This window comes from Pangasianodon hypophthalmus, chromosome 2, assembly GCF_027358585.1.
Source record: "Pangasianodon hypophthalmus isolate fPanHyp1 chromosome 2, fPanHyp1.pri, whole genome shotgun sequence".
Taxonomy (NCBI): Eukaryota; Metazoa; Chordata; class Actinopteri; order Siluriformes; family Pangasiidae; genus Pangasianodon; species Pangasianodon hypophthalmus.
The window spans coordinates 11,493,759-11,515,972 of NC_069711.1; the positions used below are offsets into that span (position 1 = coordinate 11,493,759).

Sequence of the window (22,214 nt, forward strand, 5' to 3'; positions counted from 1 at the left end):
TAGATCAAGGCAAAATAAAGGGGAAAAAGGAAAAAACTAGTCAAAATTTTCTGTGCTCAGAGTTAGCAACTTCTCAGGGTCTCAGAGTCAGCCATTTAAATGCAGAGTGCAGCAGGTAGCATTGCTGCCTCACAGCTCCAGGGTCCCTGGTTTGATCCTGAGCTTGGGGTAAAGAAATTAGAGATGAATGAATGAATGATCCAATCTTCTGGATGGCTTTTTCATATTATTAATTTTGTTTTTTGCAAAGCTAGAAGTAACCCACACAATGTCCAGCAAATAATGATGGTTAATCTTAATGATGTAACAGTGTTTGCTGACAATGACAATGATGTTGCAATGTTTGCAATGTAATCACTTTTGAATTAGTATGTAACTAATGGTGAAACTAACAGGGAAGGTTTGTAGTTGCAAGAAAGAGGAATATAAGCTTGTGATATAAGTTCCTGGTAGTTGAAGGCCATCATGCCACCGTGGTTAATTTCTAGCTCTATGTAAGCTAGAAGTGCTCCCCATTGAAATCTCCAGTCATATGATGTAGCATACAAGAGACAAAAAATAAATAATGATGACTTTATTTTAATAATATAAAAATTAGTAGCAGGCAAGATTGAAATTATAAATCTCAATATCATCTCAATGAGATGTTTGTCATAATTAGGCCTAGTTATGATCATCACATTGGTTTGCCATCTCTTCAGATTTGTCTCAATTTAGAGATTTAGATTCACCCACATTAATTGAGTGACAGCCTTTAAAAAGCATGTGGTGCCACAGAAACATACATCAGATACTACTAATAAAAAAATATTCTGGAATCAGAAGTATTTTGTACAATAATCTAGAAGTGCTCATCAGTGACATGTCCAGTAATGAACACACATGATTGTTTGGTGCCTACAGCATCAGAAAGTGTCAATCCTAAAGGGGAACATTTTGCAGCAGTGTGAAGGATTTCTAAAGATATTTATTTCATAATATTATAATAATATACAGATAATAATGTTCAAAATGTTCCACACTCTCCAGCCTGCTCTGTGCAGGGTGCATTGTCTTGTGTGGCCAAGAGACAATTTTATATATTTAATGACTTAATCCTTCTCACTTGGCATCCAGTCAACACTTCAGCTACAGCTCAGGACAGGTTGATGTGAAATCCTGCCATGCTGTCAGGCAGAGTGAAATATCATAATAAATGTTTGATGATTTTAAGAACAGTGTCATCTCTAGCAGAAGGGAAAGTATCTTTGTTGAAATCTTATGGATTTCTGGCAGTATATTTTCAAAACCAAAATAAATATTTCTTTAACAGTATAAATTCCTCATTAATCATGGACATGAAATACATAAGGAATAAAATACGATGGCGCATGTTGTCATCACCATGAAGTTTATTATTTTGCAATAACAGCATGACCTGTACTATTTTAATATTCTTGTACCACAGAAATTTGCTAGTAACATTTTCATTATTGATTAAACAATGGCACATCATACATTTTTCTGTTTATAGTTATGTTTAATCTTGTGGAACGTCCAGGAAACTAGTTAGTTCCGTTTACGTTATAACAGCGATAAACCTTTTATTCCTTCAGCAGCTTCTCCTTTTTTTTCTCTCGCTTGATGTTAATAAGGCATAAAAATGCAGCTTGTTATGCTTGTCACTGCAAGGCCTTTCCCATGTCAGAAAATTTACAGCTTTACCACTGATGGCTACAAAGCAGCTCTTTACAATTACACACACACACACACGTTTTATACATATAAAAAAAAAAAATATATATATATATATATATATATATATATATATATATATATAAGTGTGTGTGTGTGTGCGTGTACAGTAAGTACAGAGGATATAAAAAGTCTACACACAGATAAATCATGTCAGAACTTTTTCCACCCTCAATGTGAAATTACAATGTATAAAAAGTAAAAAAGTCATTGGGGATGTGGCTGTGTTCAGAATGAACCAATCACATTCAATCTCATGTTCAAAAGTAATTATCATACAGATGTCATCAATGAAATTATTCTGATTAACCCCAAATAAAGACCAGCTGTTTCTGTAGGATTTTCTTCACATCTGATTTCTGAAGACATGGTCTTACAAAGCTTACAAAAGGTCCCACTGTTGAAAAGTATTGATCAAGAGAGAGGTAACAAAAAATATCCAAAACATTAGATATACCATGGGACACCATGAAGGCCATCATCAACCAGTGGAGAAAATGGAGATCACTAAGAACAGGATGTCCCTCCAAAATTTACAAAAGGACAAGAAAAAAACTTACCAGGGAGGCTGCCAGGAGACGTACGGCAACATTAGTGGAGCTGCAGGAATATCTGACAAGTATCATGCTCAGCATGTGAAAACAATCTCTTACATTCTTCGCATGTCTGGGCTATGGGGTAGGGTGGCTTGACAGAAGCCCTTTTTCACAAAAAACATCCAAGCTCAACTAAATCACCCCAAACTGTGTGGCAAAATGTGTTATGGTCTGATGAGCCTAGTTCCAAAAGGTATAATAATTCCATAATTCCAAAAGGTATGTTTGGTGCAACAAAAAAAAAAAAGCACATTGCGAAAAACTACATGCCTGGTGAAGCATGGTGGTGGCAGCATAATGCTTTAGGGCTTCTTTCTTCAGCCAGAACTGGGGCTTTTATTAAGGTGGAGGAATCATGAAGAGCTACAAATACTAGTCGATTTCAGTGCAAAACCTTCAGGTTTTTGCTAGTGAAAAGGAATTTGATGTTTCAGCATGACAGTGACCCAAAGCATACATTCAAATCAACAAAGGAGTGGCTTAAACAAAAGAAGATCAATGTTTTTAAATGGCCTAGCCAGAGCCCAGACCTGAATCCAACTAAAAATCTGTGGGGTGACCTGAAGCAGGCTGTGCAGAGGAGATGCCCTCACAATTTGACGGATCTAGAATGTTTTTGTAAGAAAAAGTGAGAAAATATTGCCAAGTCACGATGTGCCGTGCTGATAGACTCGCAGCCAAAAAGACTGAGTGGTGTAATATAATCAAAAGGTGCTTCAACAGTGTATTAGTTTAGGGGTGTGCACACTTATGCAACCAGGTTTTATATATGTGTGTGTATATATATATATGTGTGTGTGTGTGTGTGTGTGAGTTCATTCTTACCATTCGTAATAACATTGTACAACAGCTCACCTGTGTGTGACAGATGATAACACTACTGCAAGGAAGCTGTCATTTAGAAAGCTGTCATTATATTCTACATTCTCAAGGTTCTTCATATTCATTATTCACTGCCAGTTTTCACAAGTGTACTTATGTAAATACTGATGTAAATCTGGTCAAATCTACAACTGTGTTCCATATCTGCACTACTACATTTAATTTAACTTATTGTATTTTATACTTTATATTTTGTGTGTGTACGTGTTGTATCTTGCTACTGACCATGCTGCTGTAACACAAGAATTTCCTGCATGGGATCAATAAAGTATATCTATCTATCTATCTATCTATCTATCTATCTATCTATGTGTGTGTGTATGTATGTATGTATGTATGTATGTATGTATGTGTACACACACACACACACACACATACACACACATCTGCCATTTCCTCTCCTGTTATTAGAAATTCTAACAAATTGTAATGACTGCATTAATATAAACTTGTGATTTAAACTGCAGCTGGCGCTACTGTCAGAGTAGCATTGTTATAGAATATTAATTAGCGCCTTCAGGCCAGAGAATTCAACTGTGCTGTGGTATAATCAAGAATAATAACCACATAGGACATACTGTATGAATGGAAAGGGTGAAATTCAGGTCCAGAGCTCTTTAGGTCCAAATGCAAATTTATGCAGATTATATTGGGGCGTGTGTGTGTGTGTGTGTGTGTGTGTGTGTGTGTGTGTGTGTGTGTGTGTGTGTGTGTGTGTGTGTGTGCGCGCGCACTGCCCATGTTATTGCTGAACTTATGCTGACGTCTGTCTTCTAATGCAGGAGCTGGAAAAAGCAGGTCTGCTCAACAAAACCAAGATAGCAGAAGGAGGTCGGAAGCTGAGGTAAGCTTATCTAAAGGGACATGTGTTGACACACCTGTGGTTTATATTACCTCTACAGTCCTAAAGTAACCCTGCACGTGATGTAAAGCAAGTAATGATGGTTAATTTTAAAGATGTAGCAATGTTTCCAAAACCTTTTTTTTTTTTACTCAGTAGTGTCTTCTCTCTGCTGATTATCAAAAGCTGTAACCTCTTGAACTCCTGACTTATTTTTCAGTTATTTGTCTTGGATATTATTCCGAAACCACTATGAATTAATCTGTAACTAATGGTTAAACTAACAGAGAAGGTTTGTAGTTACAAGAAAGAGGAATACAAGCTTGTAATATAAGTTTGGTTCCTGGTAATTGAGGGCTATTGTGTCACCCTGGTTAATTTCTAGCTAAATGTAATTTAAGAACATGTGTTAAGCTGGCTTCACACACATTATTTAGAAATCTTTGAGCGTGTGTTGAGATCTGCTGACTTAGAACGCATAATGTGACATGCTCACAGCCGACAGCCAGCGACAAAGATCTAACGGTGTCAATTTTTTTTTTTTTAAATCTCAGTGTGACCGCTGCTAAAAATCTCAGTGTGACTCGTCTAAAAGCCACCAATAAGAGGATGACATAGGATAAAGCAAAAATCACAGGTCTATTGTTAGAGGATCTTCATCATAAGCTGACATGGAGAATGCATTTTCACTCAGTCTGTTATAGAATTCAGCCAAGATTTTACTGGGATCATCTCATACAGTGTGAGATCACTGTATACGCACAGTGTAAAACCGGCTTAAGCTAGACAGCACATGTCTAAGCAGTTGAAATACAAAAGGGCAAAATGATTGTTAAACTTCAAATGTGCTGAGTTACAAATATTTAATGACAACACCTGATTTCGATGTAGCATGTGTGACACTGAAAGTTAGACACCTGCCTAATAGATGATGTTGAACATAATTTTGAGTGTGTGGTCTGCAGGAAAAACTGGAACCTCTCGTGGGTGGTGTTGGTGGGGAACAGTCTTATGTTCTTCAAAGATCCCAAAACCCAAAATTCTGATAGCTGGGTAAGAAAACCTTCAGCCCACATATATATGAAAACCATTGTGAATTATTGACTTACATGTAAGGGCTCATGTACATCATCACAAATTCAGTCGAATACTCAGTGTGTGTGTTTGTGTATGCCTGTGCCTGTGGGTGTAGAAACCGGGGAACAGCTGTCCAGAGAGCAGTGTGGATCTACGAGGAGCTCAGCTGCAGTGGGCCAATGAGCTTTCCAGCAAGAAGAATGTCTTCAAGGTAAGGCAAAACCTTACAAAAGATTGGTTTAAAATGTCTAGAAGAATATTAGATTATTACAGCTTGCCAAACAGCATATGGGATGTGTGCTGCATGATGTTAAAATGTTTGCTATTGTAACAGAGTTTCTTATTGACATGTATTGTGTGTGTATGTATGTGTGTGTGTTTCTCTGTGTGTAGTTGAGGACGGTTACAGGAAATGAATTTTTGCTGCAATCAGACACTGACTCTGTAATTAGAGAGTGGTACAGCATAATACAGAAAGTCATTGACAGACTTGTAAGTCCATCTTTATCATTAATATATACTTAATATTACTATATACTTATCTGTGTTGTCATAGTGGATTTGGTGTGAGCGTGTGTGTGTGTGTGTTTTGCAGGATAAGGAGAATCCTCTGGATAATGTATTGCAGTATTCTTTGAGGAGAACAGGCTCCTTGGAGTTGTTGGACCATAGTGGAGATGAAGAGGAGAATCGTACAGGACACAAGCCCTCACGTTAGTCATACAACACACACTGTCCTGTAAATAGATTATGGAGGTCTAGGACAGAGTCATATCATACTATAGATAAATATTGCCAGCTAGAGCCATAAATACAGTCCAGCCTTAAAGCTAAGGCTAATGAAATATTGGTAAGCTGACATCTCTATTCAAAACCAGAGACACCACAATGAAAACCTTGACACTTTCAGTTTTAAAATAATAGCATTTAACTATTAAAACTATGAAAAGTTTTAAAACAATAATATTTAGATAATAATAGATATAGATTTATTTTAAGAATAATTATATAAGAATAATTTTGAGGTAATTCACTCAGTCCTAAATACATTTCGTCATTAAAAAATCTCTCTCTCTTTTTCTCTCTCTCTTTCTCACTCTCCCTTTCCATTCAGTCCCTCGCTCCATCTCTAATTTGGAGACATCGGAGCGGAAACGAGTGAAGAGTCGCCTGAAAAAGCTCATTCTGAGGAGACCACCAATTCAGGCATTACAGGAAAAAGGCCTTATCAAAGGTGAGTTATATTTGAAGTCTGTGATTGTTTATGATTGACAATTATTTAAAGGAAATTTAAAGCAGGTATACATGCTACAGTGTCGTATACAGTGATGTTTCAAAAGTATTAGACACACTAATTTTTTAAATATAGATTTTATTATATTCTGCATTACTGAATCGGTATATAAATGCTAATTTTCAACAAAAAAAATTAAATGTTACAGAAAAAAATGTTTGTATGTCAGTAAAGAAAGGAACATATTATATAGTAAACCACTTTTCAGACAAAAAATTCCCATATTTCTAGCAGCATTGATACTGTTGCTTTGTGTCTAACCACATTTGTCTTGAAACATAAAATAAAACAGTAAAAGATTTAAGAGTTATGAACATACGCGTATGAAAAATGCATCTTATGCATCAAGGGTTAATAACACTACATCTGTCTACAGCTCATCTATACACGTGTGTCTTATACAATTCTTCACAGGTTTAACCATCTCTTTATGTTGTGTTTTATTTAGGAGTGGTAAAGATAGGGTGTGATTGACGTATGTGGTTGATTCTTTCAGACCAGGTGTTTGGCTGTAGTTTAGAGTTGCTGTGTGAGAGGGAGAAGAGCACAGTGCCACGGTTTGTCAGGAACTGCACTGAAATAGTGGAGAAGAAAGGTAAGCCTACATAACATAAATACATCAGTGACACTGAATCCCCGCCTCCTATCAGAAGAGTACCACAAATTTCTAGGCCCTGTACAAATGCAAGCTCTCTAAAAACGGGATGAAAATAATGAGATCATCTATATATAAAATTATATGCTTACCTTACCTTACTACACTCGCTGCTAATAACTCAATTCAACAAGACCTATCCCCTTAAACCCCTAAAAATTGTTCTTCCTTGTTGCCTACCTTCCGATATTTTGCTTCCCTTTTTGCTTTTCTCTTTCCTCTTTTGTTCCACATCTTTGTCTTTCAAATTTACATTAAAACATTACCTGTTACTTTTCTATTGTTTTCTTTCACCAACAGTCACAAATCAGAAGTTAAAATCTAGCGAGGGTTCAGACTACATTTTATGACAAATTATGACATCACTTCATTATGGCATTAATTAACTAGAAATTTACATTTATATATTAAAGCTAAGTTTTTAGCAGACAGTGTGTTAGGGTACAGCTGTATCAGTTGCCAAGTGACCCGTACAGTGTGACCCAAAAAAGGGATGAAAATAATGAGATCATCTGTGTCAGATTTGTACTAAATGTTCCAAACTAAATATACCAAACCGGGATATATGGATGAAGTTAGAAATTGCCACAGATTCATCCTGATAATGTCTCTAGCTAGAATTCACTTCTCTACTGGACATTACGTAACAGTAATCTTCAGCAGTAGTGTAGTGAATTCATCCAGTTTATTTCTCTTTTAAGTTGCCTTTCGTTTTGGGTGCTTTGGAGGCAGTAATCCAATTTTATATAAGAATTAATGTTACAGATTCATTGTAACTCACTGTCACTGATTTTGTGATCCAGGTAAAACTGCAACCTTCATGTTAGGATGAATCCCAAACACCGTTCTATTCAGTTTGGTTACTCACTACATAAGGTATAACATAATGGCATGTGTTCTGTAGATGCTTTGTAAAATACACCAGCAGTAATGTCATGCATATCTACTGTATGTTAAATAATAATGTGTGATTTTATTGCGTCAAAGAAAATCAATTTAGCAACATTTTGAGTAGTTATTTATCCCATAGGTAATTACATAACAACTGCAAACATCACCAGTCACAGCTCCGTAGTATTCAGATAGCATTAAATATCTGAAGGACCATTATGCAATGGGAAATCAACACTGTACTTGATAAGGAGGGTTCTGGAGTCGGATTAGTAAATGCACTGTGCCAGAGCCTCTTTTTGTCCCTTCCACTAGTCCCCTCGATGTGACACCTCTGATATCATTACCACCTATGGGTAAACATGAATACTGCCCAGTAGATAATTAGCTTGTGTGTGTGTGTGTGTGTGTGTGTTTTCAGGTTTAGAGACAGATGGCATCTACAGAGTCAGTGGAAATCTGGCTGTAATCCAGAAACTACGCTTTGCTGTCAATCATGGTAAGACCAGCAATGATTATACAGATCTAAATAAAAGGTATATTGTCTTAACTCAAGAGATGTTCTATTACATTCTATGTTTAGGTGAAATCTGATATAATGACTTGAAGGAGAGAGTGTATATATAACATATGCAGTCAGGTACTAATAGATGGTGTGTAACTCCTGTCCATTCTTCCAGAGCGAGCTGTGTCTACAGACGGACGTTATCTCTTTCCAGAGGATTTAGTGCCAGGTAGCCCGACCAATCAGCAGGAATGAAAATCCTTTTCTTCCTTGCTCTCTCTCTAAAGCTAGCTTGCTTTCACTGTGTTGTCTGGGAGTATGCCTCCTTGTTGCACTGATCTGACAACAGCTGCTCATACACAAAAGGCTTAAATCAACAGTTTTGCCTGTAATATTACTGTTCTTGAATACATTATAGTAGAGGACCAGATAGCATTAGAACAAGGTCACGAGGTCACATTGTGGTCCAGAGTGTTTCCATTCATTTTTTGTAACTTTTGTTTGGGTTCCAGGTCCAGTCTGATAAAGGTTCTAATCGGACCTGCCGAACAGGTGGTACTAATAGGTGGTGTGTAACTCCTGTCCATTCTTCCAGTTCTTCCATTTTAAATTAAAATTGTCTTGTGGACCATAGTTGAATTGAAAGATATGTTTTGGGAATCAGTACTATCTAGAGCATAGGTGTCAAACATACTGGCCCAATAAAGGTTCTAATCTGGCCCACCTGATGAATTTCTAATCATTTCAAAAATTGTCTTGTGGACTTGAAAGATTTGAGAAAAGAGTTAGTCTCTGTTATTCCACTAGGGGGCAAATTAGAGTAATAAACTCAGGGCCATAAACTCAGCTACTGACAAAATGTGCTAATGGTATGTACTTCATTATAGCAAAAAGTCCTTTTCCCAATGAAATCCATGTCATATATATAATAATAATAATAATAATAATAATAATAATAATAATAATAATGTTTATGTGAATATATATATATATATATATATATATATAGAGAGAGAGAGAGAGAGAGAGATAGATAGATATTGGTAATGAATTGTAGTGTTTTTATCTATTGTGTAGGTGAGATATGTTCAATCCATTAGTGCATTCAGAATGTAACCTTCAAATAATGGTGATAAATGAACACAGTTAAGAGTGTGTTATTATCGATGTTGATGATGAGCAAAAGTATTAGACACAGAAATTTTTTTAATATAGATTTTAATATATTCTGCATTATTGAATTGGTATAAAAATATTTTAGATCTCCAAACATTATTTTTTCAACAACAAAAAAAAAAAATATTACAGACAAAAATGTTAGTAAACCACTTTTCAGACAAAAATGTCCCATATTTCTAGCAGTACTGATACTGTTGCTTTGTGTCTAATCACATTTGTACAGAAGCATAAAACAGTAAAACATTTAAGAGTTATGAATATATGAAAAATGCATCTTGTGCATCAGGCATTAATAACATCCGTCTACAGCTCATCTATACATGTGTGTAGATAAATGAACACATTTAAGAGTGTGTTATTGTTGATGTTGATGTTATTGGTCACTAAGCCGATTATTTTTCGTCTGACTCGCCTGATATTGGTCAGTTACCTAATACATGACACTCCTGATGTTGAGGAAGTTTGTGACTGACACCTTGTGGCCAGTGCACTGCACGCATGCATGCTGCTCTGTATTGCTCTGTTGATTTTTTTTATTTGCTTGTGCTTCACTGACTGAGAGAAATATGAAATTATGTATTTATATAGTTTTAGTGGTCTGGATATACAGTTATTTTGTTGAGCTTTGGAACCACACCCACATTTCTGAGAATTTATGAATCTTCACTGAGGTGTGTGTGTGTTTCTGTGAACAGCAGAAAACTATGCGATAAAATGCTATAAGCTGTTTTTGCATTTGCACAACTTGTCCCTTGTCTCACTGCCCTTGTTGTCTTCTATGTTTCACTGCGCTTGTCATCTCATGCCAAAAAGCTCTCCTCTGTGATAAATATGAGCATATTTATTTGAATATTCCTGCTTTCTCCCTCCATGCAACACCCCTAAACCAACTTCTTTATTTATCTCTCTATCATTTGATATTCTCCTTTTTATCCACTCCCAAACTCATCCCTTCTTCGCTGTGGGTCAGTGGAGCATGTGGACCTGGAAGACCCGCAGTGGGAGGATATCCATGTGATAACAGGAGCCCTGAAACTCTTCTTTAGAGAGCTTCCTGAACCACTTGTACCTTATGGACTCTTTCAAGACATTGTCGAGGCTGTCAGTAAGTGAGAGAAAGAGAGAGATGGATGAATGGATGGATGCTGTCCAATAGTATGTCGTATAGCCTTCTGGACAGAATTAAAAAGCATATATAAGAAATTTAGAATACTTTTTATTATGTTGTGATGTTTGTTATGGCAGCATTTTCTGGATTTTACTAAAATTCAAATGCTAATCCTCATGCTACAACTCAGCCAAAAAAAAAGAAAATTCTTCCAAAATCCTACCCACAGTGTTTGATTGACAGGGCTACCTTGTTGACTGTGAAAATGCAAATGCAAACAGGATTGCAGAGGTGTTTTATTTTTGGCTGAGTTGTAGTGTGAGGATGAGAAAGTGCAATCGCAAACGGATGGCATTCTATTCATTTTTCAATATGGCAGAGTCATACCAATTAAGACACTGAAACTGAAATGTCAAACAGACTTTGTACTTCTGTTTTTATTTTGGCAGCTAGTGTACATTGCTGTGTACAAAAATGAATGTTTTGCAATTGATTTTGAAATATGTCTCAAATTATGCACTCAAACATAGGAAATGCAATTGCAAATCCATGTTTGAATTAGTATTTCTGGATTAGCATACTGTATAAATTTGGGTCTAGATGGAAATAATAACATATAATAAAATAATAAAAAATAATAAAATATCAAGCCTACAACCTGCTGATATTACTAGTAACCATAGATACCATTTTGCTGAAAATAGTTATGTGTAGTGCAGTTGTTATTGTTGCTTAATATATATGTACATTTTAGAGCTGTCTGATTACATGGATAAAGTGGAACGGATGAAATCACTAGTGGTCAGCATGCCTCCCCCTAACCACAATACCATGAGGCACATGTTCCAGCATCTTAAGCGGTATGTACTGTATTTACAGTTGAGAGTGCATTAGGATTTTTTTTTTCTAGTAATATTATTTTCAGCCACAAGAGGGGGTGGGGTGCTCACATTGTTTCAAAGTCTATTTTGTGCGCCTCACTCTGTTCAGTGGTGATAAAGAATCAGTTTGGCTTGGTTTAAAAAAATTTAGACAGATTTATAGAAGGATTTGAAATAAACACTATTCTGGGAAGTTATACAGAATATAACCTCACCTGAGTTATAGTACTTCTCTCGCTTCTCCTTTACCCTTCCTTTGCTACTTTATATACTATACTTGTCATTCTTGTGCATCCATTTCTTTCATCTCTTTACTCTGCATCTTGTGAGACCTCTGTGTGTCATCTGATAGAAGGAACACCAGCGCCATCATTTCTGGAATCACTCCTCCGTTTCTTCCCTTTCACCCTTTTTCTTTTTAATATGGAAGTTTTGAGCAATTGCTGGCTGGATCTGTGGTTAAGTGGGAAAGGCATTTCTAGAAAAAAAAAATCCTCATACTGGAGGTTTAACCCCTTCCTTTGCCCCTGTGTCCTTGTTGCACTCCCACCCACATGCGTACTCACACAGTATCTCGTTTCCTCTCTCTACATTACAGCGTGATGGAGCACTCAGATAGTAATCGCATGACAACGCAGAACATCGGAATCGTCTTTGGGCCAACTCTGATGCGTCCGCAGAGCGACTGTGCGAACATGGCCATTAACATGGTTTATCAGAACCAGGCAGTAGAACTCATCCTCAGTGAATATGACCAGATCTTTGGATCTGACCCATCCAGATCTCTCTGACGCTAGTGTGGAACATGGACAGCAGCATAACCTGCTCACTGTGAATCAGAGGAATCTGAAACGCATGGAAGGGGAGCTAAATATGATCCATGCAACTGTTCATTAAACTTCAGCGATGCCACAAATTCCATCCTGGTGGATGATGGATGGATGAATGGTTGGATGGAAGTGCTTGAGCAACAATCAGCCAAATGGCCTTTAGTGGGCACAAAGTCACACAAAAAACATGTGTTTTCAAATTGAATCAAGAGGCTTATTTTATGTTCGTTAATGTGTGTGTGTGTGTGTGTGTGTGTGTGAATGTGATGTCTCCTCACAAGTGTTTTTCATTGTATTGTTTGCAGCAACTTGAAAACCACACATTTTGCGTTGGCAAAAAAAGACATTAGCCTCCATGAACTAAATTCTGTAAAATAAAATCAGCAATAGTCACCCAATAGGCATAAACAAGAAGACAGTTCTGAAATCTAACCTGTTATTCAACTGCATTTAAGTCATTTCATTTCTTTTTTAACAATCCAAATTGCTATGTAGTCTCCTTTTCCATTGTTCCAGCAGTATGGCTGTGGTGTGTGCATGTGTGTGCCTGTGTGTGTGTGTGTGTTGTGCGTGACAGATAGAAGGGCAGAAGTATGTTCCGTATTTTTCTCGTTGATTCGGTGGAGCTTTTTGCCACTATTGGTCCAAATCTCTGTTTTTAATAACAGAACAAAAGAAGAGCTAAAAATGCATTATGTTTAAAAAATGTGGAGTAAACCCCCCACCACCCCCCATCAGCACCAGGGCTTTGGTAATTTTATATTGACTGTGGCTTGGCAGGAGACAAGAAGAAGTGAGAGGCAAGAAAAAGAACATGGAGAGCATATGGATTTTAATGTTAGAGTTTATATATTTATTCATTTTTTTATTTTCTTATTATTGCTATGGGCGGCATGAAGGATGGGGGAGATTACTGAAGTAATATAAGTGGAGAAATGAAATGAAGTCTTATGCTATTTTTGTTACTTTTAAGTACTTTGTTGGATATTTAATGAACTGTTGTCCTTCTCTTAATACTGTTGTAAGTTGCCCATGTATTTTTGTGCCATCAATTTTTTAGGAACCTCCTTTCTCATTGGAAAAACATTCATAACCAATCTGTTTTATGCCAGGGGCTCTCAAATGCAATCCTACTCTGCATGGTTTGAAGATTTTCTATGCCCACCACACACCTGATCCAAATCCTGTTTAAATGTGTTTCTAGAACTGTACAAGTCTTGGAATTTCAAAGATATCTTAAAACTGTGATTTGAAATATTGCCTGGAATACTCTGCTCCGAGCCGGAACAATGCTATGCAGCCCTACACCTTGGCCTTAAAAGGAAGCTGACAAGACGTATAGTTTTAACAGAGGAGATGTGTTTGGTTGGGGGGAAGGAAATAGCTTGTCATTGTTTTCATTGCAATTGCAGTTTGCCTCATAGGCAGCAGAGGACAATTACAGTTTGCTCCTTTAACTGTTTAATTGAATCATGTGTGTTAGAACTAGAACTAGAAATAAAACTTCAAACTGTGCAAGTCAGCATCAGAGTTCAGAAGCCTTGTCTTAACCTCAGAAGGACCGCAGAAAACAAGGTCATACTAGCCTGAATAGTAGCCGGAATAGTCCATCAAAATTCTTTTATTTATTGTGCCAAATGTTTGGCCCAATGACCTTTGACTGATCCCCAAACAATTTCCATTCTTCCATTGTACACATATATATGTTTGTCCCTAAACTGTATGTTAAGCGAAAGGACACTTGTACTATAGTATAATATTTCTTTTTTTTATCACGTAACTTCAGGTTTTGGACTGCAGCCATTTGGTATCCCATTCTCATAACCTAGCATTTTAATGTGATGGCTTGAATACTGTTCTTAAGTTTTACCAACATGGCTAATTGCTGGTCTATGCCTTTTCTCTTCCTCCAGATCCTGTAAGCTACTTTGAGCAAAATATTTGAAAATAAAAGCCAATTAATAAATATGTGAATATGTTTGGACCAGAAAGATTATTTATTAGAAAGAGCTTTGGCGAATGTTATGTGAAATGGATTTTGTGGATTTTGGTTTGCAACTACAGTAAATGTACTATACATTAGTGGTTTAAAGGAAAAAAAGCAAAATTATACACTTAACGTCATCAATCCCATTCTAGATATATGATTACACATATAAAGGCTAAAATTTAGTCTTGCTTTCAAGGTTGTGAATGCCCTCTTACCTTCATCATTTTAAAAAATGATGAGTTGGTAAGTGTACATAGTTTAGGCTAGCACCTGCATCAGTGAAACAATTTTATCTGTTGTAAACTATCTACAGTAGATATAAAAAAGTCTACACACCCCTGTTAAAATGGCAGGTTTTTGTGATGTAAAAAAATGAAACCAAGATAAATCATGTCAGAAACTTTGGCACATCTAGTAACCATAGTTTTTTTTTTTTTTTTTCCCTAAAACATTTCTGGTTGTTTGTCACTTGATTTTTATATGTTGCAATTTCACAATAAAGGTAAAAAAGGTTCTGACATGGTTTAACTTAGTTTAATTTTTTTTTTTTTTTTTAACTGCCGTTTTAACAGGGTTGTGTAGACTTTTTATATCCACTGTATGTAAGCTAGAATTTCTGCTTTTCTGTGCCACTCACTCAATTCAGTTGTCAGATCTCTCTAAAACATTATGTAGGCAGACCCGCTAACAAGCTTCCTAGATTCCGTTAATGTTCCTCCACAATGGGCGTTTCACAACATGTAAAGACTAACACTCCATGAAAAGTACTGAAATCAGTATCATGATTTAACTAATTCTAATTTGTAACAATATGGTTTTAAAGCTAGTTTATACACAGTGCGGTGTATACGTTTGCTTCCTTCCTGATGTCTTCTATTTTTTATTTTTTTTTGCATATATATCACAATTATTACAAATCTTCAAAATAAAATTTAATATAAGACAACCTGAGAAAACACAAAATACAGTTCTTAAATGCTTATTTCATTTATTGAAGGAAAAATGTTATTCAAAACCAGCTGGCCCAGTATGAAAAAGTAATTGCCCTTTATTTACTCAATCAACCAATAAATCAGATTTTATTTACAGTTGGCTCCGTTTAGACTAGGTACACCCAGCTTGATTACTGGCATCACTTAAATAAACCCTTTCCAGCACTGTGAAGTAGGCTAAAAGGTCTCAACAAGCAGCATATTATTCCATGATCAAAAGAAATTCTGGAAGAGGTGAGAAAGTTATTGAAATACAGTACTGTGCAAAATCTTAGGCACCCTATTTTTTTCAGTACAAACTTTCTTATAGATTTTTATTTTATGACTTCTACATTATTGATTCAGTACAAAAACTTTTTAGATTTCCAAACATTAGTTTTCTAGCACAAAATTAAATGTTACAGAAAAATGTTTGTATGTCAGTAAAGAAAGCAGAATATTACATAAGAGACACTTTTCAGACAAAAAACATAATGAAAGCTGCTGGGTTTTGCTGCAAAAATAAGAAGCAAGTGTGACAGTCAAAGTCTCCAGAAGAACTGTGGCTGCTTCTGCAAGATGCTCAGTAACACTTACAGCTCATTTCCTTATAAAACTGCACACATTGTACCTGAGACCACTTTTTTTTTTAAAGCGAAGGATTGTCAAACCAAATATTGACTTTGTTTCATTTATTACTGTTTACTGCTATTTATAGTATTTTTTTTTAATGTAGAAACATTTAATTTGATTATTTTTGAAGGCATCTTTGCTCTACAGCATTTCTTTGCATGTGCCTAAGACGTTTGCACAGTACTGTATATCAGTCTGGAAAGGGTTACAAAGGCAGTTCTAAGGATCTGGGACTCCAGTGAATCACAGTGAGAGCCATTAGCTCCAAATAGAGAAAACTTGGAACATGAATGAATCTACCCAGAAGTGGCCAGACTACCAAAATTCCTCCGAAAGCACACTGATGATTCATCCAGGAACTCACAAAATAACCCAGACGAACCTGCAGACCTCATTTGCTTCAGATAAGGTCAGCATTCAGGATTTCACCATTAGGAAGAGACTGGGCAAAATGGTATCCATGGGAGAGTTGTAAGACAAAAAACAATGCTAATCAATAGGAACATAAAGGCTCATCTCACATTTGCCAAAAAAACACCTTGATGACCCCAAAGCCTTTTGGGATACATTTTAGAAGACATGGGTCCCTTTAAAAGCTAAACACAGCATTCCACAATAATAACATCCAATATACCAGCAGTCAAACATGGTGGTGGTAGTGTGATGGTGTGGAGATGTTTTGCTGCTTCAGGGCCTGGGCAGCTTGCCATAATTGATGAAACCATGAATTCTGCTCTGTACCAGAAAATCCTGAAGGAGAATGTCTGGTGATCAGTCTGTGATCTGAAGCTCAAGTGCAAGTCCACCACTGAATGGTTCTGAAGGCAGTGGTGGTTAAAGATTCTGGGTTACTGATCAGAAGGTCAGGGGTCAAGCCCAGCACCACCAAGCTGCCACTGTTTGGCCCTTGAGCAATGCCCTTAACTCTCTCTGCTCCAAGGGTGCCCTATTATTGCTGACCCAGTGCTCCGACCCAACTTTCTAACAAGCTGGGCTATTTGAAGAAAGAACTTCACTGTACTGTAATGTATATATGACAAATAAAGACAATTTCTTCTTCTTCAAAAGAAACAAAATTAAGGTTTTGGAGTGGCCTAGTCAAAGTCCTGACTTGAACCCCATTGAGATGCTGTGGCAGGAATTTAAATGGGCAGTTCATGCTAGAAAGCCCTCCAGTGTGCTTGAATTACAGCAATTCTGCAGTGTAAAAGCCTGATCTTCAGTTATTGGAAGCATTTGGCTGCAGCTGTTGTTGCTAAATGTAGTGGGGGCTATTACTTTTTCACATGGATGATATAGGTGTTGCATAACCTTTTTTCTTTAATAAATTTAATGTTTATTTTTAAAAAGTGTTTTGTGTTTCCTCATGCTCTCTTTGTCCTGTACTACATTTTGTATGAGGATCTGAAACCATTTAGTGTGGTAAATATACAAAAATAGAGGAAATCAGAAAGGGCAAATACTTTTTCACAGCAATCTTTTCTCTCTAGACTAGAAAATGCTACAGATGCTTCCTCTCTTCTCTCTTCACTTCCCATTGTCTACTGCCAAGGACTGTGGTGCAACACACTAGCAGATTTGTGTGTGGCAGGGAGGCTATTACATTAGAGCACTATATCCAGACTTCTAGTCTTACCTCTGCACGCTGCTCATCAGATCCCAATTGCATGAAAACCATAACTATCAGGGAGAGGGAACAAAGACTATTAGAGAGGACCTTCATGTACTGTGGAGGAGATACCCATGTGCAACCTGCCCTGAACACCCTTATGCTGCAGGGAATTTGAGTGTGAGTACTCCAATCAGCATCAGCAGTTTAGAGAACCTTATCATTAAAGGATTGGCCAAGAAACTTCATGTCATGCTGCTCATGAAAGCCATTCCTCTTTAGACATTGTACTAGTCTACCAAGATTTAGTAGATATATTTATTAAGAACGAGATTGACCAACTAATACTGTGTAGACCAGTGGGACTGTGCCATAAAACAGTTCCATAAAAAATATTCATTCATCTTCAGTAACCACTTGATCCAATCCCAGGATCTATCCTATCCTGGGAAACCTGGACACAAGATTACCAGGGAGCTCAATTTAATGTAAAATATCATCACCAAATTCTATTACCACCAGGAGCACAAGAACAAGTGCAAGGGGCTCACATCTTTACCAAAATCAACCTATGGAGTGTGTAGACTCATTAAAATGAGAGAGGGGGATAAATGGTAGACAGTCTTTATCACCACTAGGGGGTGATGTGAGTACTTGGTCATGAGTTATGGGTGTTGCTAACACCCAATTGATCTGTCAGGTCTTTATTGAAGTACTCAGAGACATGTTTGATCAAGATATCATTGTTCACATTGACAATATTTTTGTTATTTGGCTGATGAGGCTGAACATGTCTACTATGTACAGCTGCAATCAGGAAATATTCAAACCTCTCTAACCTTAAAAGGTACTATGGTGATGTGTATAGAATTGAATGAAAATATACAACAAAAAAAGTCTCAATAAATAAATAAATCATATTTATTGATACATACAAGCAATTCTTATAACATAAGTTGACATAATTTTGAGTTTAATGAAAGACATCTAGTTCTCTTGACAAATGTCCATGTGCACTATTATTCAACCTCAGTACTTGGTGGAGCATCCTTTTGCCTTAATAACCTCTAATAAGCAATTTCGGTAAGTGCTGACAAGCTTCTGATGCCTCTCTCATGGAATCTTTGCCCATTCTTCTCATGCAAAAGATTCTGGCTCATTGAGGTTTGATGGCTTCCATGCTGCAAGTGCTTTCTTTAAAACCCACCAAAGATTTTCTATGGGATTTAAAACTGAAAGCTGAGAAGGCCACTCTAGGACATTCCAGGACTGATTCCTTAACCAAGCTTTGGTTGATGGAAGTTTGCTTGGGATCATTATCTTCCTGGAGAGTCCAATTATCACCAATCTTCAAGTTCACCACAGAAGGCATAACATTCCTCCTCAAAATGGCTTTGTATTTCTGTGAACCAATGATGCCCATCACATGGTCACGATGCCAGTTTCTGCAGCAGGAAAACATCCCCACATCATCACTGACCCACCTCTATGCTTGACCATGGGGATAGTATTCTTCTGATCATAAGCCTTGCTCATATGGCCAAACAGTTCCAGTTTTGGTTCATCACTCCATATAACTGTGTCCCAGAACTCTGCAGGTCTATCCAAATTCCTTCTGGCATATCGACCCTTCTTGTGCATCTTGGTCAAGAGTGACATGCATCGTGGAGTCCGGTTGCCGTGGAGTCCTTGGTTGTTAAGTCATCTTCTTATGGTTGCCACTGACACATTTGTCTCAGCCTTTCTCAGGTCATCCTGTAAGTCTTTTGGAGCAACTCGTGGGTTTTTCTTTGTTGTCTTGATGAAATGGCTAAGGCCTCTTGATGAAATTTTGGGCTTTCTCCCACGGCCAGGCAGGTTTGCTGCTGTGCCATAAGTTTTGAACTTCCGTACAATGCACCCAGTGGTGTCTCTAGGAATGTTCAAGGTCTTGGAAATCTTCTTATCCCCACTGCCCTTTTGGTGCAATGAAATTATCTCCTCTCTCAGGTTTTGTGACAGCTCCTTAGTCTTCACCATGGTTGCCACACACCTTGAACACATCCCTGGGTGGTATTTATATATTAACACTTCACAGCTGAAGCAAATTAATGGTCAATATTGAGTACACAATGGGATAACCATGTTTTAACCCAACTTTAGGTCATAGAGACTAGCAGGAGGTTTTAAAATCAGCAATATCATATAGGGGTTGAATAATTGTGATATGGCAGTATCAACAAAATATCCTGCTACTGTAAAATACTGCATCATTCATTTTCTTTGTCATTTGCTGTATTTAATTACTTAATTACTTAATTTAAAGCAAAATCTAACTCTGCAGAAAAGTTTAAAGTTATAAATCCTTACTTTCTTTGGGGTTTTGAATTTTACTGATTGCAACTGCATGTCTCATACTCAACTGACTATTGCAGAATGGGCTGTATGTCAAGGCAGAAATGTTTCATAGAGTTTCACAAGTCTAAAGTCTTATTCTTAGGATATAATCTTAATAGGCAGTGAGTGCTTATAGATCAGAGTAAAGTGTAAGCAGTGAGGAGTATCCACAACCTAAAACTATTAGAGATTTACAACAATTTTTGGGTTTCAAGAACATTTATATGAGACGTTTTTAAGATTTTAGAATGTTAGCTGCCCTACTCACTTCATTACTCAGAGATAAAACTAAAAAAAAAAAAAAAAACATTAGCCATTACCTCTGCATTTAACAATTTAAAGGAACACTTAATAAAGTATGAGGCAAGGTTCACCCAGTTCTGCTCACACTGGAATACAAGAAACAGCCACTCTGGGCAAAAATTATTTTTTTTGTGTCCTTGATTAGTCCCAGAGATAACTAGATCTGCATGCAGACTTAGTCTCCTTTAACCCTGTCAGTTCTGAAGCAGTATCAGTCTCATGTTAGTACAGACTTCCTGACAGAGTTACCATTCTCCAATAGACACAATTTAGGTGGTTATTTTTTCAAAGGCTTGCCAGTTAATTCCCTTAGCAAAATTTCCTACTGCACTCAAAACAGTGAAAAGATTATCCCATGATGTTTTAGGTTCTACAGAATTCCCAAAGATAATCTTTAACTGGGGTACTCAGTTTATCTCACATATATGAAAGGCCCTCTGTATAAATATCAGTCTGACATGGGGTTATCATCCTCAGTCTAACAGGCAAGTTAAACGACTACATTAAGGGATCAGGTGTTTTTTTACTTTTATATTGTAGCCATAACCAGATGGGTTGGAGCTGTTATCTATGATTGGTAGAGTATGCCCAAAATTCACAAAACAGGTCATCTGCAGGGTTAACCACTTTCCAGTGTATGTTAGGTTTCTAGCTTCCATTACTTCCTTTGCCAGGTTAACCAGGCAGTCAGTGGATGGCTATATGTAATATAGGTGTTCTGAAACCTGTCAATTTGATTCATTAATTCATTCCCTTTCCTCTTTTCCTGATGGGGGTTGCAGTGGCAACAGGCTGAGAAGGTCAGACCAGACCTCTCTATCCCTGGCCAGCAGATTCCTGCTCCCCCTGAGGAATGGTGGGATGTGCCTGACCCATTTCTACGAGGAGCTGACTAGAGCGCATCCTTATAAGCTCCTCACCCTATCACTGAGAGAAAGTCCAGCAACATTATTCTTTTTTGTCCCTACCTATAGCTCATGACCATGAGAATAAGGATGTAGACTGACCAGTAAACTGAGATCTTCATCCGAAAACTGAGCTTCACCACAACAGACTGTTACAGCGCCTGATCAGCGTTACTGATCTGTTTTTCAGTCTTATACTTATACTTAAACTCCTTCACCAGGGTGGAGCAAGGTTTCACTCCTCACCTGAAGGGAGTATCCCAATCTTTTCCAGGAGAGAATCATGACCTCATACTTAGAGGTGCTGCTTTTCATCGCAGCTTCTTCACTCTCAGCAGTGAATGTTCAAGTGCATATTGGAGGTGCCACAAGAATAACATCATCTGCAAATAACAGGGATGTCAGCTTTATCCTGCTGCGTCTTCATATCTTGTCCATTACTGTTATCTTGTCTTTATTCTTAAAATGTTTTATTTGTTTTGATTGGTGGAATTTTGTTCCACGCTGTTCTGTCTATTTCTGAGTGTTCTTTGTTTTATCTTATTAATTTTAAAAATTGTACATATTCTATTTGATCAGCACTCACTGTTCTCTATATACTCTCGTATATTACTCTGTTATGAAGCCAGGATGAACACAGTGGTGTTGCAGTGTCAAATTAATTTCCTTTTTTTATATTAATTTATGTAGTTAAGCAGTTTCGGGACAGCCCAAAGTCCACATCTGACTCAGAATGTAAACAGGGGACCTTACTGCTCATCAGGGGATGAATATGATTCATTCTGTTAAGAATCTTTATAAAATGTAGCTAGTACATATATTATCAAAAACCTGAGGTAACTACATGAAATTTTAAATATTTAAAGATAGTTCTCTCATTTAGAAAAGGAAAAACAATTTATTCTAGACATACCAGGTTCAAACTGACCATTGCGCCTATTAAAAACCTGAGAA

General features: G+C 37.0%; 1 protein-coding gene across 3 annotated transcripts in view; it reads left to right on the plus strand.

The window, feature by feature from the left end:
- The window catches only part of arhgap9 (Rho GTPase activating protein 9), a 42,975-nt gene extending 28,528 nt beyond the window's left edge, over positions 1–14,447 (plus strand). For 2 of the 3 annotated variants that reach the window (XM_026922402.3, XM_026922392.3), the window contains exons 9-20: positions 3,995–4,056; positions 5,019–5,106; positions 5,246–5,341; positions 5,524–5,622; positions 5,726–5,843; positions 6,245–6,364; positions 6,921–7,019; positions 8,392–8,469; positions 8,651–8,704; positions 10,625–10,759; positions 11,517–11,622; positions 12,242–14,447. In XM_026922402.3, coding sequence (XP_026778203.3) covers positions 3,995–4,056; positions 5,019–5,106; positions 5,246–5,341; positions 5,524–5,622; positions 5,726–5,843; positions 6,245–6,364; positions 6,921–7,019; positions 8,392–8,469; positions 8,651–8,704; positions 10,625–10,759; positions 11,517–11,622; positions 12,242–12,434 — 1,248 coding nt within the window. In that variant the 3' untranslated portion in view covers positions 12,435–14,447. The remainder of the gene's footprint in view (positions 1–3,994; positions 4,057–5,018; positions 5,107–5,245; positions 5,342–5,523; positions 5,623–5,725; positions 5,844–6,244; positions 6,365–6,920; positions 7,020–8,391; positions 8,470–8,650; positions 8,705–10,624; positions 10,760–11,516; positions 11,623–12,241) is intronic. The other variant, XM_053227903.1, reaches the window with a different exon arrangement.
- The last annotated feature ends 7,767 nt before the right edge of the window (positions 14,448–22,214 follow it).